We start from the raw sequence: 17280 nt of genomic DNA on the forward strand, positions 1-17280 counted from the left end.
CCAGAGATGCACAGGTTCAACTGGAACTGACAAACACACTTGCTCTTAACTAGACCCTTACAGCGAGGCTTGGCAGATTTCAAGGTGGTGTGGCAGTCGTGCCAGTCACAATGTGCTGGCTGTGTGAGCATAGAAGAGCCATTTTTCTGGCATGGGATGTGAAGATGAAGTATGTCTTCCTAGTTGTCTGCTCCCCACATTCACACTGTTTTTGCATGGTTCCACAAGTGTTTTATCTCGGTGTAGCTGAGATCAGAACGGCCTTTTTATCTGCCTGATGTTTATCATAAATGTCAGACATTCTTAAACTACACCATTACTGCTTAGAAATCGAGAAAGGTTAAATAACTTCTCTGCATGTACATGTCTCACGTCTTTAGACAGCTACTGATAGTCTTGTATATAAGTTATTGTCTTGGTTTACTCCTTTATCATATTTAAAAATAGCTCCAAATTAAAACCTGAAATCTAATCAGCCCTGAGTGTTTGGAGAGTCTAGATAAGGATCAGCTCTCCCAGCTGGTCTCTTCTTTTTTAAGTGGACTGAGCTGAACCTCAAATACTATGGCAATACCACATCCTTTCCCTTGACATTTTTAGGCCACCTTTATCACTTATTCATTTCTTTTGCCCCAGTGACAGATGTTATTACTCTTTCTTAATGTGCCTGCCAACAGAAGACAAAGTGTGCTATGACAAATGACCTCCTAAAATACAGCATTATTTTACAGATTGCTTTTTCTGGTTTTGATGCATTAAGTGAGTGGGATACATGGGTATGCAAGATGCAAAGCAGTTCTGGATGAGACTCACTACTGACGCACATTTTCTGTTGTTTTTTTCTTTTCAAGGGTGACTATGAAGGTGAAAATATTGAACCTAATGATAGAAAAGTAAGTTGATATCAAGGGGGTTTAATGTATTTGCAGGGGTCCCAGCCTGAGGAGTCACCTGTTGGAATACCACCAAAAAGAAAAGCCACTAAATGCCAAGTAGTAGAAATACAGTATTTTCCAAAGTTTAAATTTGACCAAATATGGTCTTTTATAATGTTACATTTCTTGCCATGTTGGTAAGAGTACTGACAGCAATGACGTAGAACTCCTGAAGTTCAGATGGTGTAATTTTGGACCAGCTCTGATGAGAATACGCTTAATTGTATTCTGGTATCTGTATCTGACATAAATCCTGCTGCGCTCCATGGCGAGCTCTGGGCTCAACACTGCAACCTCTGCTGAATTAATGTGCTGTGATCTGGAGTGTGAGGTTCAGAACTGGTGGGGACATAAGGGTGGCAGTTGAAAACATAAGCATAAAAGTTATTGGGAGAGATAAAGGTTGAATATTTATCAGAAATAAGACATTCTCGGCAAAGCTTTAATGTGGGCTGCTCAGCCAGGAACTGCCCCATGGATGTGTACTGCTGCATTGCGTCACTTTTGGCTTAAGTCTGGGGTTGAAATTGTGTTTTTATTGTCTGTACACTGAAAGAAATTTATTGTGGTAAAATGAGTAGGAATTATTAGAAGGTAATATTTCTGTGAGAAAAAGCAATTCTTTCACCCTTTCCAGAAATGTTGATTCAATACTTTAATACAATTTCTACATACTCCCGGTCGCACTTCTGTAAAGAAGAGAGGCTTTTTGTCTGTGCATCACACACAGTCTAAAGTAGAGGTATTATAACCAGTTCTCCCAGAAGGAGCCACTAAATTTGGGTGCCATTTATGTCAGGTTTTTAGACTTGAAACTTTACAGTTTGTTTTATGGTCACATCTCCAAAGAAATGCTGTGAACATTCAGGTTGTAGGAAAAGCTCATCTAAAGCCCTTCAGGTTGGTCGTATAAAAATAGGTACCCAAAATTGAAGGTCTTCTGGTTCTTAATGTGCAAATGGCTCATCAAAAGACAGCAACTTTTATTTTCACTCCCCACCTCTATTGATTTGTGATAAAAATACCACATACCTGTCATTTCATTATTAAGCAACGCATTGCTCAGCCAAAAATAGGATGAAAGTCCATGTTTTATTAAAGTATCTGAGTTATCATCTCTATTACTAACTTTTCAAACTTCACAAGTTCACTCATTTCACAAGTTCGCTCTGTGTTTGGAAATGTGCACCTTGGCTTTTGACTCCAGTTGCCTCAAATAATCTTTTGGTGTGTTTTGGCACGTCTCTTCTGGTTTCTTGAAGCTTTCTTTAATCTAATCCAGTGCTAGGCCAAGCTTGTGCCTTTTTTAAAAACAAAATTCAAGATTTGAGGCATAGAAAGGAAGTAAATATTTAGGGCTTGTTCACTGATCTTTGAGGCTGTGCTTTGAATATCAGGCTGATAAATATCAGGATAAATGAGAGAATTTATTTGTACTTTAGGCACAAATTTAGTTTGAATGTTGTACAAATCTAAAACATGGCACTGATGCAAAATCTCCTTAGTTTAGCATTTTTCTGATATGCCTGACCAGTTTAGGTCACAAAAAAAAAATCTCATAGCTAGCACAAACTTAGCTTGTAAAAATGAAGTAAAAATAAATAATAATAGTGCACAAGGATGTTGAGGCGTCCCAAATTATTAACTGTTTCCCAGGCATAGGTAGCTGGCCTTAAACTGTTGGAAAATATGGTTGAAAGAAACTTAAAACAGAATAAAAACAAAATTTGCTAGGCAAAATCCACGCTCCACTTGGATTTTGATGTGGTATTTCTGTAAAAGTAAAGAAGGTGTAATACTTTGAATGATTTAATTCATTTGCACAAGAAGCACAGCAGTTCAGCTTGGAAAGTTTGTGTGAGTGCTTTGGCAGGAGGATTGCAGAACTGCTCTAGAAATGCTGTTGGCTGCATGACCTCTCTGTGATAAAAGGCAAGAAGTAGGAATGGACCCAGGCAGCAGCGTGGCTTTTCACTGGAGAGATGTAGGAGGCTGACATCTGTCGAGCTTCTCATGATAAAATAGCCTACCGACTGAAACAAAAACATCCTGTTTGGTCTATTCTTCTATGAACAAGATTAATCTTAATATACTCTTCACTATGAGGTGGTGAGGCACTGGCAGAGGTTACACAGAGAAGCTGCGGCTGCCCCATCCCTGGCAGTGTTCAAGGCCAGGTTGGATGGGGCTTGGAGCAACCTGGTCTAGTGGAAGGTGTCCCTGCATGTGGCAGGGGGTTGGAACTGAATGAGTTTTAAGGTCCCTTCCAGCACAAAGCGGTGTTGGATTCTATGAACTGGTTTAGGTCTTGATTCCCTGTTATAGTATCTTCCACATCTGGGCTGGGTGTGCAGCCCTCACACACTGCTGGATGCTTGTATAACCAAGCTCTGAATTTTTCTGCCCTTTTTTTCTTTTGCTTTTTTTACCCAATGCTTGATGAAAATGAATACTTCAGCACTAGTCAGTTTATGCTATTACACTTGAGAAAAGTAGCTAGATAAATTAATGAAAATGGAAGTGACCATCAAAGCATCTCTCTGAAATATCAGTAGTTAGGAACTAACTACTACCTGCTACCCAGTTCATGTCACTGTGTTGAAGCAGGGAGAAAAGCAGCGAAGGGAGACTTCACTTCACAAGCAGATGTCAAGCTTTTTTTCCCCCTGTTCCACAGAGGAGGTGATGGCTGGGTGGCCAGCGAGCACAGTTTGTCTTCTCTAGTATTTTTGTATGCACGCTTACTTCTTGTTCACTCTGTTAGCTGAACTGAATTAAGAAAAAATCAGATCTGAGAAGCACTATTTATGTATTTTATGAAGTAAAAGTTAAATTGAAGGTCTCGGAGGAATCTATTTTTGTGAGGGACTCAATTTTATAAATCACTAATGGGGATCATTGTTTTCCTTGGCCTCTATCCTAACCAAAAGGATAAGTGGAAATCATTGTCTTCTGTTAGTTTTAAAGCTGAAAACCTCCTAAATGCAGCCTTTGAGGCGCCTCTGCACAGCACCTCTTGATGGATGATGAATATACTAGCTTGTATAGTGAAAACAAAACAGTTCATTCTAGATTTTATTTTTTGTCTTCTAAGTCAAAGCATGTCTATCTTTCACATCCATTCTGCTAGATACCTTCTACAGATCATAAAATCAGGACTACTCTCCCTGTCCCTGCTATAGTTATCCATCAATCCAGTTGCTGAAGAGCCTTTTAATGTACTCGAATTCATCACTGTATTACAGCATGCCCAATCAGCAAATTTGTTTTTAATACTTAATGCACTCTGCGTGTATTGGCAGATGATGAGTTGAAACCACAAAGTGGTAAAACCAGATCCGCAGCCTGGGCTCTGCAGTTTGCTGGGCCCAAAAGAGAAAATGTTCATGTCCAATTGCTTTAGCTTTCTCTTTTGCCTTTCTGTTTCACAGCTCCTGTGTGAGGAGTGGGCAAGCTACGGTGTCTTTTACAAGTACCAGCCAATCGACCTGGTGAGGTGAGAGTTCAGCCCTTCCTGTCATGTTTCCATGGGGAACACTGAACCTGTGCATGGTGATGCTTGTGTTTGTCCCCACAGGGATGCTGCCTTCAGTGCCACCCTGGGGGATTCCAGAGAATGAGACATTCACTGGGAGAAAAGGAGTTTTCTGTGAGTTTAGAGGCACACTGATGTATCCCACCTAGTGTGGAAGCTTGCAGGGGATATATTTTTAATGAATTTTGTCTGCTCATGGTGAGAGCTGAGATTCTCTGAAGAAAATGTAGTGCTTTTTTAGGAGGATTTACTCACAGAAGATCCAAAGATACCAATTTACACAGCAGAAACACAGGGGAAAAAATTACTAGTCTGACTGATTTACTTTCATGGTGCCTCTATCGCTGGATTAACTCCAAGCATCATGAGAAAGAAAGTCCTCTGAGAAGACAAAAATTCCCACAGGTCACTGCCTCTTACTTTGTTCATGCTTAATCCAGCTGCATTTCATAATTTTAGCCATGTTATATTTTAAGAAATAGAAAATATTTATCTCTCTCAATTCTCTTTTTAAAATGTATTTCAGAAAGTACTTTGGAGAGAAGATTGGACTATATTTTGCCTGGCTGGGAGTTTATACACAGATGCTTATTCCAGCTTCAGTTGTTGGGATTATCGTTTTCCTATATGGCTGTGCAACAGTGGATGAGAATATACCTAGGTAAACTAAAGAAATAAACCAGTTCTATTATCAGAGGACACTAGAATCTCAAAGGTACCTTTCTCTAGAAATGTTTTGTTACTGAAGTGTTCAAGGCCAGCTTGGATGGGGCTTGGAGCAACTTGGTCTAGTGGAAGGTGTCCCTGCCCATGGCGAGTTTGCAGTCCACTGATTCCTGCTGGCAGCAAGCTATGGAGCACTCTCAAGGGCTAAGAGTAGGCAACAGAGCTGCAGCACGGTTTTAAATCATTAGCATTTATTGTTAAATTGACTTGTGCAATTTGCATTGATGTGCTAAAAATAATTCTTGGCCGGTTGCGCAGGTGGTTGGTGTTTTTTTTTCCCCTAACTCAGTTCATTATGTTAAAACAAACCACAAAATACTGCTAATGACAGGATTTAGTGCTTGCCATCATAAAATGCTGCAGAAGGCATTGTGTGACATAAAGATGAATCAAGAATATATATGCCTTAAATAAGCCACTGTGATCAGATAAACAAAATCTTGACATTGTACTATTTTTCATTTTAGTAAGTTTTGTATTATAATGTTCTTAAAGCCCTATGGTTTAGCATTATTTGCCCTGCTTGTATCATCATCTGAAGATGAAAATTACACAGTTTGTACTGCAACCATAAGCCCTGAGTAACAAAGCAGATAATGGATATCAAAAAATAGATGTTTTTTTTTGTTCACTAAGATTGCTTTGTACTGCTTCCAGCAGCTGAAGAAAGTCAAAGGGAGGGTTGCTGTTGCTGTTTCACAGATGGAGTGCATAGAAGAGAAGTTGGTTGAACTCCAGACTCTTGATCCTCAGCACTTTCCTTGTCCTTTATCTACTGCTGTAGTTAGTATTTCAAAACCAGAATGATGTTTAATTTCAAGATTTATTTTTTTTTTTACTGTAAGATCCTATAGTAAAGAGCATAGAGCCCTATGCATCTCATACTGCATCTCTCCTATTCCCTGGAAAACAAGTAGGGCTGGGGATGGAGGAAGACAGCAGCCTTGTGTGAGGATTTCAGCCTCTACAATGGGCTAGGTTGTGAGCAGAGCTGCTTGCTGGAGCAAGAGCTGGGAAGCACTGGGAGGGTAGGATCTGCTGGGCCTACAAACCAGAAGCAGATGCTGTGCAAAGGAAGAAAGAGCAGTGGAACATGGAAGATGGAGCCAAAATGACCATGCTTTTTCTCTGTCTTGTTGCTTCTTTGCAGTATGGAAATGTGTGACCAGAGAAACAACATCACCATGTGTCCCTTGTGTGACAGAACATGCAGTTACTGGAAGATGAGTTCTGCTTGTGCAACTGCTCGTGCAAGTCATCTGTTTGATAACCCTGCAACTGTCTTCTTCTCAGTCTTCATGGCTCTCTGGGGTAAGAAGATACATGCCTTCATGTTAAGTTTTTAATTTTTTAGAATACAACAGGAAGAAACAGAAGAGATAAAGCAGTTTATTTATAGGCAGTTAATTATATGAATAACATCTTTTTTTTGTCTTTCCTAATTTTTTTTCCTTTCCATTTTTTTTTTCTTTCCATTTTTTTTTTTATTTCCCCATGAAACTGTCACCCCCAAATGTATGTTCTGGACTGAAAGCTAAAATTCACAAAGTTGCTTGAGATGAATGTCAAATGAAACTGTTAGGAATCTGTCATAAAACTGCTGTATGGTATGTCAAAATTTCATTAACGGGATTGCACAGCTTGCCAAAACACAAATATATAAATAAATAACCCAAACCTATTTGCAGAGCCAGCTTCCACTTTAGACCATTACAGAAGAAATACATTAATGTACTCCAGGGCTGAGGGGAGGGCTCCACAGGGAAGTGTAATGGCCTTTGGAGTCTCAGGAGAAACCAACATTGATTCCTGAGTCTGTTCTGAGATGCAATTAAGCAGGCAGACATCATGCATGTAGACTATGAAGCAAGAATGGTGGCATTAGAGGTATTTTTCTGGATGCTGTCTGCCCTTGCACTTTGAGCATGTCACTTTAACATTTTTTGGCATGTCTGTCAAGCTTGGTTAAAAAATATTAACCCTCTCATGAAATATTTGTCTTCAGTAATGGTTATTGAGGGCTTTTCTCCTCCCCCAAGGAGACCCCCATGGGGTGCATGGTTCCTCCAGCATGGGTGCTGGAGGAGAGGAGCCTCCAGTCATCTTCGCTGGGGACCAAGATGGCCTGTTAAGATAAATGGAAACTGATGGGGTTCAAAACTTGTATTTGTAACTGGCAGCCCTATAGAGGCTTCAGAGAACAGGAAAATGTGTGTTGTTTCCACCAGTTTAGCAGTTTGGCCACATATTCCCAGAGACAGGGAGAGCAGCACAAGATGATGTTTGCCCTTCCTGTACAGAGTTAGCAAATAACTGGTTTTGGCTTATATTTAATCTGAAAACTATAGCCTGAGTTTTTACTTGTTCTAGTATGTAGGGAACCATTCTTACATTACCATTCATCTGAACTGATTTTAGTACCATTCAACATAATTTTGATCAAGGTCTCCATTTGAGATAATGACATAATGATGAAGTGCTAACAGCATTATCAAGTACCATAAGGAAAAGAACAAGGAGAGTCCTGCAGAGGGATTTTGAGAACTCTGGAGTTGGAGCATGGCAGGTTCGGAGGGAAAGCTGGGAAGTGGGTCTGGGAAGTTGAACTCAACTAGCTTCACAGAAGAGAGGAGGGATCACTATCTTACAGATCATCATCTTGCCGTGTAGCATACAGGGAGAAATGCGATACACCCCAAAGCAGGATGCAGTGTCAGAGACTTTAAATAGTCTTATTCTCCCATATAGAGAGTCAAGTATTGGTTTTGGTCTCCCTTATTTACCGTTAAAGTGAATTCCACATGACTCTTGGCATATAATACTGTTGTTCAAAAAGTAACGCTGTTTCCCTCCCTTTCCTTAGCAAACAACTAGGGGTCCATCCATCCTTATTTTTACATTCTTGGGCAAAGTAAGGCACATTGGCAGAAGCCAGTTTCTGTGCTCTATACAGAAGCAGGCTTAATATTTGAGAGAGCTTAGGAGTGGGATGTGAAATCCCTCAAGTTTTTCAGGGTCAACATAAAATTTTATTGTGGTACAATACCATATAAACTCAAATGTTGTTTCAAAGAGGTCATTTTGAATTCAGGACTTTGTCCACATAGTTTTGAATTGGGTTAGTGGAAATTTCCTGTCTAAATGGTTTAAAATAAAAATGAAATGAGCACTTTATGTTCTAAGGAAGTAGTCTCAATCAAAACTATCTGTCTCTAAACATAGGCACACATGGAGTCTCTGGTGCTGTTTGTGAGCATCTCTGCCCATAAAGAGAAGTTTTATTAGGTTCATGTGCAGTCGAAGAGTTGAGGAAGAGGAGGTTTCTTGGGTTTCCTCCTTCGCATAGCAAGAAAATGAGCCCACGTTCAGGGGTATGATTGTGAGCAAACATTTGTCCAGGCTTTCTTTGTATCCTGGTGGTATTGTAACACCCTGGAAAACTTCACTCACACGAGCATTAAAACAGCTATAGCAGTGAACTGAGCCCTGGTCAGAAGTTCAACATCAAACATGGACTGTGGCCCAGTGCTGTTTGGTATTGAACAGCATTAAAAATGTCAGAGAATCTGGATAAGATCATCTGGACAGTAACCATGGGGAATTTTTAAGTTCCACTTATGCGTATGGGCCCAGATGAAATGTGATGATGCAGGTGGACTTGGCAAAGTGGCATCACTACCTGGCATGTTCACTGGGAACTTTTGGAATGGGCTGGCTGGGTTTCAGATGCAGCCTTTTCATTTTGCATTGGTATAAGTCTGTGCTACAGAAGGACTTTGAGTAGCACTAAGAAACGACATCTTCATTTTCCCTCTTTCCACTGTCGAAGTTGCAGACCCCAGTGTGAGAATTGCTAGTGGTGGGGAGAGGGAAGGTGAGTCCATGACAATGACACAGACCCTCTTAAAACACTGCTAGGGACATCCCAGTTTATAGGAAGCCAATCATTTATAAAGAGGTTCAGTTGTAAGTTTTGCGCAGAGAGTTTTGCTCGGAAAGCACATGAATGTCATGACCCTTGCCTGGTTCCAGTCATGAGGATGTCCTTTCCTCTTTATTCAGCTTTCTTACCCTCTCCCTGCCTCTGTTTTTTCTGGAAATGAATGTTTCTGAGCACATCTGTTAATACTCACCGCAGGAAACTCCTCTGGGAACACCATTTCTTGGTAGACTTGTCTCTTCCATAATCACTTATTATACAGCAGTTTTGTATTCCTAGCATCTAAATGTGTCCTCTGAAAATTTGATTAGCGTCAGGGGCAGATAGATAGACTGATACAGACCTCAGTCATTCATTTGGACTCGAGAATTGCTTGAATGAGGTTTCTTGTCTGTCAGTCTTCTCCATCAAAAAGAAAATTAGTGTTTTAATGATAAAAACCCTTAAAGCCTTTCTCTTTAATAGCATGCTTACATGCAGCTTTCACACTGTCATGAGTATTTGGGTTTGGGTGTGATGATTAGAGATAGCCATGCTATGAAGACCACTAGATGGATATAATTATGACAATATCAAAATGCTTTATCTTGATGTCTTTGAGGGAATAACTGTACCACCAGTACAAGGCTAGTTATACAATTCATATTTCATACAGATAAAACAGAGGTTTGTTTGGACTTACAGATGGAGTTATATGCAGATGAAGACCAACAATATCATTAGTCACACCAACAAATATTTCAGTAAGTTTGGGTTTCTTAGACCTCTGAAAAGTCGTAGGCATCTTTCTACGTAAAGCTGTGGATGTAACAAATGCCCTTTCTTTTAGCTTACCTAGATACAAAGTTTGGCTCCTAGCACATCAGTATTTCCTAGGTAGAAGATATTAATGGTGAATAAAACAGTAATAAAAACTAAGATAACCTGTGGGATATGACACAATATTGCACGTCCTCAGACCTGAGGCAATCTGGAGCGTGGCTAGCATGCCTCCTAAGACAAATCCCAGTGGTAAAAATGTCAAACTAATTATTAAACTGTTGTTTCAGCTGCCACCTTTATGGAACACTGGAAGAGAAAACAGATGCGTCTCAACTACAGGTGGGACCTGACTGGGTTTGAAGAGGAGGAGGTTTGTCCTTTCAGTTCTGGCTCTTTGACTTCCACTGTGGCGTTACCCATAGCTCCTTGCCCTGAGCTGATAGACATTGCTTCACGGGGAACAGCTCTTGGGGCGGTTGAGTCATTTAGAAGAAAGGAAATTCTCTGTACATGAACTATTTGAGGTTTTTATAGCAAGCGTATGATTAGTACATCTTGTAGCCATAGAAATATAATTGTATAGCCATAAAATCCAACCCTAAAGTGTGTAGTTGGGTAACGCCTAGCATGGAATATACAGCTCAGACCTCACTGCTGTGCTGATGTCAGGGTGCTAACAGTTAAGGACCTCATTCAGCTCACACTGCTGTAAATCAGAAATGAACATTCTGAAGCTGGTAAAGTTACAGCACTGTAAAAGAAAAACACCACTGAAAAATTCCTGTTAACAATGCAGGATCAAGCCCTGACTTGGAAAATACCTAAGAAAATATTTCCAGACATGTGGGCTTGGGGAAACAGGAGGAACACAGTGCAGAGGTGATGGATTTTTTGTGTTGGCTAAAACAAAAACAATAATATCCCTAGCCAGGTTTATACTACATGTACTGAATTGAATGAAGGGGAAAAGGCTGAATCTGTAAGGAAAAAAAGTCTTAAAAATCAATGAAGTTTTAGAAGAAAAGGAGGGAAAATCCTTAGCCAGCTGAGAAGGTGTATCCCACCTTTTCGTCTTTAACGTTATCACTTTACAAAGAAGGAGATACTTTCCTGGACTATAGGATAGTCTTGCCCTAGACTTACTGCACTTAAGAGGTGGTAGAAGCCCATCCATTTTCCTGTCATATGTTGTTGGCTGGCTGCTGGCTCTTTTCTTACTGTTGTTATTATTAAAAGAAGTATGACTGCCCTTGTCATATCTCTAGATGTTCTAAATAGATACACAACAAATATTGCTCACGTGAAACTAGGAACCTCATGAGCCCTGGGTTTAACACTGTGCAACTTGAAAAGCCTGGCACAGTTCTTGTTCCACTCACCCCCAGAATTTTTCTTCTTGAATTATTTCCTCTTCATATGTTTATCTCCTTCATAATATATTTAGGCATGCTTAGCTAGATCATACCTATTTTCCTGGGAGAGCCTATAGGGATTTATTTCTTGGATACTATACTGCTCTGTTATTTTTGGTAACTTGCTGTTAGCATGAATGAAAGTAGAAAGGATTAACTGTATCTTTCTGATGTCTGTTCCGTTCATGTCTGAGTTCAGAGCTCTACACCACAAAACCAGCAGCTGTTAATACAGTATATTTTATGCTTTATTTTGTGTAGTCAGTGCTAGATAATAAAGTCATTGATTAGGCAATTAATTTAAGCCCCTCCTATGCTGATTTGGGTGATACTTTAGCTAGTAATATGTTGAAGAATGAGGGTTTCAAAGGATAGGCAAAATCCCAAAGTGTCTCATCTTCTGGTGTTTTTAGGGACAACTAGTTTATACCTTTACAAGAGCCTGTAGGGACCGGACAAGGGGGAATGGCTTTACCCTGACAGAGGGGAGACTGAGGTGAGCTCTTAGGCAGAAGTTCTTCCCTGTGAGGGTGCTGAGGCGCTGGCACAGGTTGCCCAGAGTAGCTGTGGCTGCCTCATCCCTGGCAGTGTTCAAGGCCAGGCTGGACACGGCTTGGAGCAACCTGGTCTAGTGGAAGGTGTCCCTGCCCATAGCAGGGGGTTGGGACTGGATGAGCTTTAAGGTCCCTTCCAACACAAACCAGTCTGGGATTCTATACAATACTTACAGTAATATTATTAAATAATATAGAAAAGGAGTAAACTGGTATTTTCTGGTAGTGTCTAGCCATCCACTGTAAATATGCTTGTTTCATGTGATTTTTAAAATGTAAGTCCAATATGATCTGCAACATTCTGTAATCAAATTTTTGTTTCTTGTTTTTTGTTTTTTGTTTTTATTTTTTTTTCCCTTGTTTTTCATGTTTTTTTCTGGTTTCCTGAAGGAGGCAGTCAAGGTTTGGAAAACATTTTGTTTTTAATTGCTCTTGCCTTTTTTATTACATGTCCACTGATGAATGCAACTTTTGATCTTCACCTCTTCTTTTTCGAGCATCAGATTTTCTTTAGACCTCCCACTGATTTCTTTGTCTTTATACCCTCCCCTTCTCCACTTGTTCAGACTTTTTTCAACTCCATTCTGTTTCCCATCCAATGCATACTTGTGAATTCTGAGTCTTTTGTAAATGCAAAATTATCGTGAATTCTGAATCTGTGAATCTGTCTGAATCTTTTGGCTGACTCTTACTTCTGAGTGCTTCCTACATCCTCTACTTCAACACCCTGGGTAATCTGTGGATGCTGTCCCAAACCGGATTAGGCAAAGACCCCAAATGGACAATTTTCTGAGATCCCAAAGCCCAGTATTTATATACTTACAGCAGATAACTGTTCCCCTCACTGAAATTACAGTCAATGATATGCAAACTCTAATTTATATCAAAAAGAGAATTAAAATCCAATCATAATGTTACTCGATATGAACCATGATATCTGCAGGTTGTGCTCTATACTCTCAGGTATTAAATTTAATCTCCATAGCATTGCAACTAGGTGTGTGGTAGTGAGTCCAAATCATTCTGTAGTTGCCGCTCTAGAGCTGTGAATGGCATACCGAGGGAACTGGAATTAAGTTAGAAAATTTGGAAATCACCAAGAAAATGACTTGCCAAACAGTTCATATCTATCTGCTATAAAAAGTAAATAAGTTTTGCTTTTTATTAAATATGATTTATTTCACAGGATCATCCAAGAGCGGAGTATGAAGCTAAAGTTTTAGAAAAATCACTGAGAAAAGAACACAAACATAAAGAGGTATGGTAAAAACATTCATCTGTTTCACTTAGAAAAGACTGAAAAAGAAGCAGTTCCTTTATAGGCACTGACCCAAGTCTAAGAAATAGGTAACAACCAGAGTCACTGTGTATTGTTTTTAAGTTCCAGATGTCTTTGGTCCCAGCATACATGGGATACTTGATGTACACCAGTGGACAAAACCTGATTAGACCTGACAAGTCTAGAATGGCTTCAATACTTTACAAGACTGTGGCTTAGGGAAACTAACTGAGCCTGACTGATGAATCAAGTTTGAGAAACCTGTAACAAAACACATCATTCTGTGTTGGTCTCAGTAGCTAAAGCCTCTGAGGGAAAGTTCTCTGTCTTGCTAGACTTTGGTTGTATATAAAACATTACTAGAGCATTTATAAAGAGTATTAACAACAATTTCTTTGCCAAATTCCAGCTTTGATGATAATAACTTTCTTCCTTTTACAAAACGTTACTTCCATTTTGTCCCACTGAATAAGGTAGCGCTCACTTTATGTTTTTAACTTGTTCTTTACTGTGGAAAAGGTGCTGCTGCTCACCTCAGGAGCGCTTGCATCTCACCAACAGACAGCATAGTCCCTATAAGCAGCTTTCACTGAGGCTGTAATTTCTTCCCTCTTACTGTCTGTCAGCAGCTCACCCATGTGGAAAAGCTCCTTTTCTCCCTACATCCTGGTTTCCACCTTACCAGAGGTTATTCCCCCTTCACTGCATGAATTCAGCCATTTGTATGACTACATTTTGAAGAAGAGAAGTAAAAGCTCCAGCAATAAAGAAAACCTGCTGGCAGAAATTACTCTTTTGTATCTGTTGGCAGTGACATAGCACCATGGAATCATGCACTAAACTGGGATTTTTATGAAAAACCTATGAAAATACAACTGCAATAACCACATTAACATGAAACATGCTTTAAAAGACAGAATATATAGATTGAACTGGCATTAAACTAAATGTGCATGGTTCTTTGTCATGGTACTTGAGTACAGTTGTGCCTCTTAAGAAATTCTACAAAGCTGTTGGTGGAATGCTCCCGTTGATCTATAGGATGCCTTACTTGCACCAGTACTTTAAAATCTCTTGCAGAAGGGAAGGAATTTGGGTTGCTGCCCTCTTATCTGCTGGCTAAGCCATATTTAAATACAGATATGTCCGCTAAAAACCTGCGACTCACTGTACTTTTTGGTATATTAAGAATTCAGAACTTAGATGTGGACGGCTGTAGGATAATCAGACAAAATGGTGGCCTCCACATAGTGGAGTATGAAAGCTGAGCAATTAAAAGAGGATTGTCTCCTTTTTTTTTTTCCTTTAACCAGACTATTTATAGCTTTTTGGGCTGTGTTCGATGTGGATGTTACTAATTTGGGAAACGTGAGAAAGGGAGGTTTTTCTGAAAGACTTGGTAATTATCTTGCATTGGGATCTAGACTGTTAAAGTTCAAATCCAATGGCTGTAAGACAGTGTGGAAATCTTAAAGAGAAATATCTAAAGCTAAAGAAGAAACTGCTTATATTTTTCAAGAGAAGTCCAATTAAAGAACAAAAAAAAAAAGAAAAAGAAAAACTCTTTGGACATTCTTTATACATCATCAGGGTAAAAGAAGGGCAGAATCCAAAATTAAAAAGGGAATATTCTTTGCAGGATCGCTTGATCTACCCTAGGAGTTGGGGCACAAGTTTGTCTTTTGGTGGTGTTGTTTTATTAACTGAAAGCTGAAACACAGAGCCTTAAACAAACTAATAGACCATTCACTTGTGGCTAAACTGCTACATATGCTGAGTCAGTAGAGACTATGGAGATCAATTTAACAGTGCTTTGTAATGCTATATTGCCCAACCCTGTTTTTGTTTCCTTTGGCTGCCATCAGAAGCACCGATATTTTCCAGAAGAGACAGCAAACAAATGGAGACAAAGAGTTAAGACAGTCATGGCTGGGGTGAAATTGGTTCTTTTTATTCAAACTTATGAAGAAACTCAAATTATGAGTAATTATGGAAGACACATATCAATTTGGTTTTGGCTGTTAAACCTTGTTTAATATTCACATTCAGTTCTTGGTTTCTTCCCCTCCCTCCCCTTGTTTCTTCAGCACTCTTTGGGACACTGTTTCTATGCACTGGGAATGGCACTGCATGGCTAATATTAGATTTACATCCTGGACTGACATTACATTTTGCAGTGGAGCATGGGCTGTGTGTTGGAAGAGTTGCTTGCACTTTCCTGAGACAATGTGCATGTAATAAAAGTAGGATTGGAGTCATATTTTGATGTTTGTTGTAATGTGTGCATCGGCTTCCTGATGTTCCTTTCACTGCTTATTTTCTGGTGTTTAGAAGCAATTCCTGGCATCAAAGTTTATGAAAGACTCTAGATGAGTACTGTTGTAAATGACATTTTCATAGCCAAATCAGGCAGTGGCTGGTTGACCAGATTTAGGGTATCCTATAAAGAGTTATTAATATGCATGCATCTTAATGCTATTGGCATTGTCCATTGAATACCATGTGGGTAGTCAGGTAGTCAAAAATCACTCTTCTTGAGGGAACTACCTCACACCACAACAAGGTCTTCCCTGCCAACTGTGTCTTCACCTTGGAGTTATGCAGCAGCAGCTAGTCTTTGCCCAGAGAAACTGTGGCTGCCCTATCCCTGGCAGTGTTCCAGGCCAGGCTGGATGGGGCTTGGAGCAACCTGGTCTAGTGGAAGGTGTCCCTGCATGTGGCAGGGGGTTGGAACTGGATGAGCTTGAAGATCCCTTCCAACCCAAACCAGTCTGGGATTCCATGATTCCATATTTCAGCGGAACCAGTTGTGCAACTGCAAAGCTGCAAATATTAACTGGGGAGTGAAAGAGGAAGTAGGAGGATTTTTCTAGGGAAGGGAAAAGAAAATATTTAACAGTAAGAGAAACCTTACTTCATGGTTTCTGACAGCCTATTTTCATGTTTCCCTCAAAAAGTATACAGAAAATCTAGTTTATTTATACTCCTGGGGCAGGCTTTTGGCCAATTTGAACCTAGATACAGGGTAAACAATTTGCCTGGCTGGAATTGTAACTGTAAACACTGTGTCTGCATTTTCTAACTGATTGAGTATTTGCAGCCTGTTCTTCGCCCTCTCTGTTTTTGTCATGTGTGCAAAATCACATTTTGTCTTTATTTGTCTTTATTAAACGTACCCTTTCTCCCCCCCCCCCCCCCCCCCCCCATTTTAGACAGATAAAGAAAAGCTGACATGGAAGGATCGTTTTCCAGCCTATTTAACCAATTTTGTTGGCATTATCTTCATGGTAAGCACCACTCAGTAAAATCTGTAATTTTTGTTACTGACTCATTGTATAGAACAGAAGAGATGGAAACCGTGACAGACTTTGAGACTAATGTGGTTCTCAATGGCTTTTCCTCAGAGAAAAAAAATTCAACCGTTTTATTGCTTTATAAACTAAAAATCTTTTCAAGAGTTGGAATTTATACTTTTCCATCTCTTTCCAGTAATAAATAAGAATACCTAAATAGGGTAGGGGACAAATGTCTCCAGGGAGACATTTATAGCAGTTTTCCAGTAGCTAAAAGGAGTCTACAAGAATGCTGGAGAGGAGCTTTCGACAAGAGCCTGTAGGGACAGGACAAGGGGGAATGGGTTTATCCTGATAGGGGAGATTCAAATGAGATCTTAGGCAGAAGCTCTTCCCTGTGAGGGTGCTGAGGCACTGGCACAGGTTGCCCAGAGAAGCTGTGGCTGCCCCATCCCTGGCAGTGTTCAAGGCCAGGTTGGACGGGGCTTGGATCAGCCTGGTCTAGTGGAAGGTGTCCCTGCCTGTGGCAGAGGGTTGGGACTGGATGAGCTTTAAGGTCTCTTCCAATGCAAACCAGTCTGGGATTCTATGAAAAATGGGGTCACAGAAGCAAAAATTGATGTTGCCAATTGCAATCCTGATTGCAAGGATCTTTAATAAATCAGTCAAATTTGTGGTTATAGCATATCACAAACAACAGGATTGCAAAGACAGCACTGAGGAAAAAGGTGCAAGAAGGATGAGAAGAGCCTTCTTCCATTTGCTGATAAAGCATCAGCATTTAAAACAAATTTTGAAGAAATAATAATTAAAGACATAGAACACATTGGCAGATGCATAGAAA

General features: G+C 39.9%; 1 protein-coding gene across 5 annotated transcripts in view; it reads left to right on the plus strand.

Annotated features, from left to right (window-relative positions):
• Positions 1–17280, plus strand: part of ANO1 (anoctamin 1) — an 82875-nt gene that overhangs the window by 48680 nt on the left and 16915 nt on the right. For 2 of the 5 annotated variants that reach the window (XM_062607266.1, XM_062607268.1), the window contains 8 exons: positions 852–893; positions 4367–4431; positions 4997–5131; positions 6347–6507; positions 10186–10268; positions 12255–12266; positions 13051–13122; positions 16356–16430. In XM_062607266.1, coding sequence (XP_062463250.1) covers positions 852–893; positions 4367–4431; positions 4997–5131; positions 6347–6507; positions 10186–10268; positions 12255–12266; positions 13051–13122; positions 16356–16430 — 645 coding nt within the window. Of the gene's footprint in view, positions 1–851; positions 894–4366; positions 4432–4996; positions 5132–6346; positions 6508–10185; positions 10269–12254; positions 12267–13050; positions 13123–15008; positions 15087–16355; positions 16431–17280 lie in introns of all 5 variants that reach the window. The other 3 variants (XM_062607270.1, XM_062607267.1, XM_062607271.1) reach the window with 2 other exon arrangements.

The sequence above is a fragment of the Pezoporus occidentalis genome, unplaced genomic scaffold (genome assembly GCF_034315485.1).
Source record: "Pezoporus occidentalis ecotype Australia unplaced genomic scaffold, CSIRO_AGI_Poc_V1 ctg121, whole genome shotgun sequence".
NCBI classification, from domain to species: Eukaryota; Metazoa; Chordata; class Aves; order Psittaciformes; family Psittacidae; genus Pezoporus; species Pezoporus occidentalis.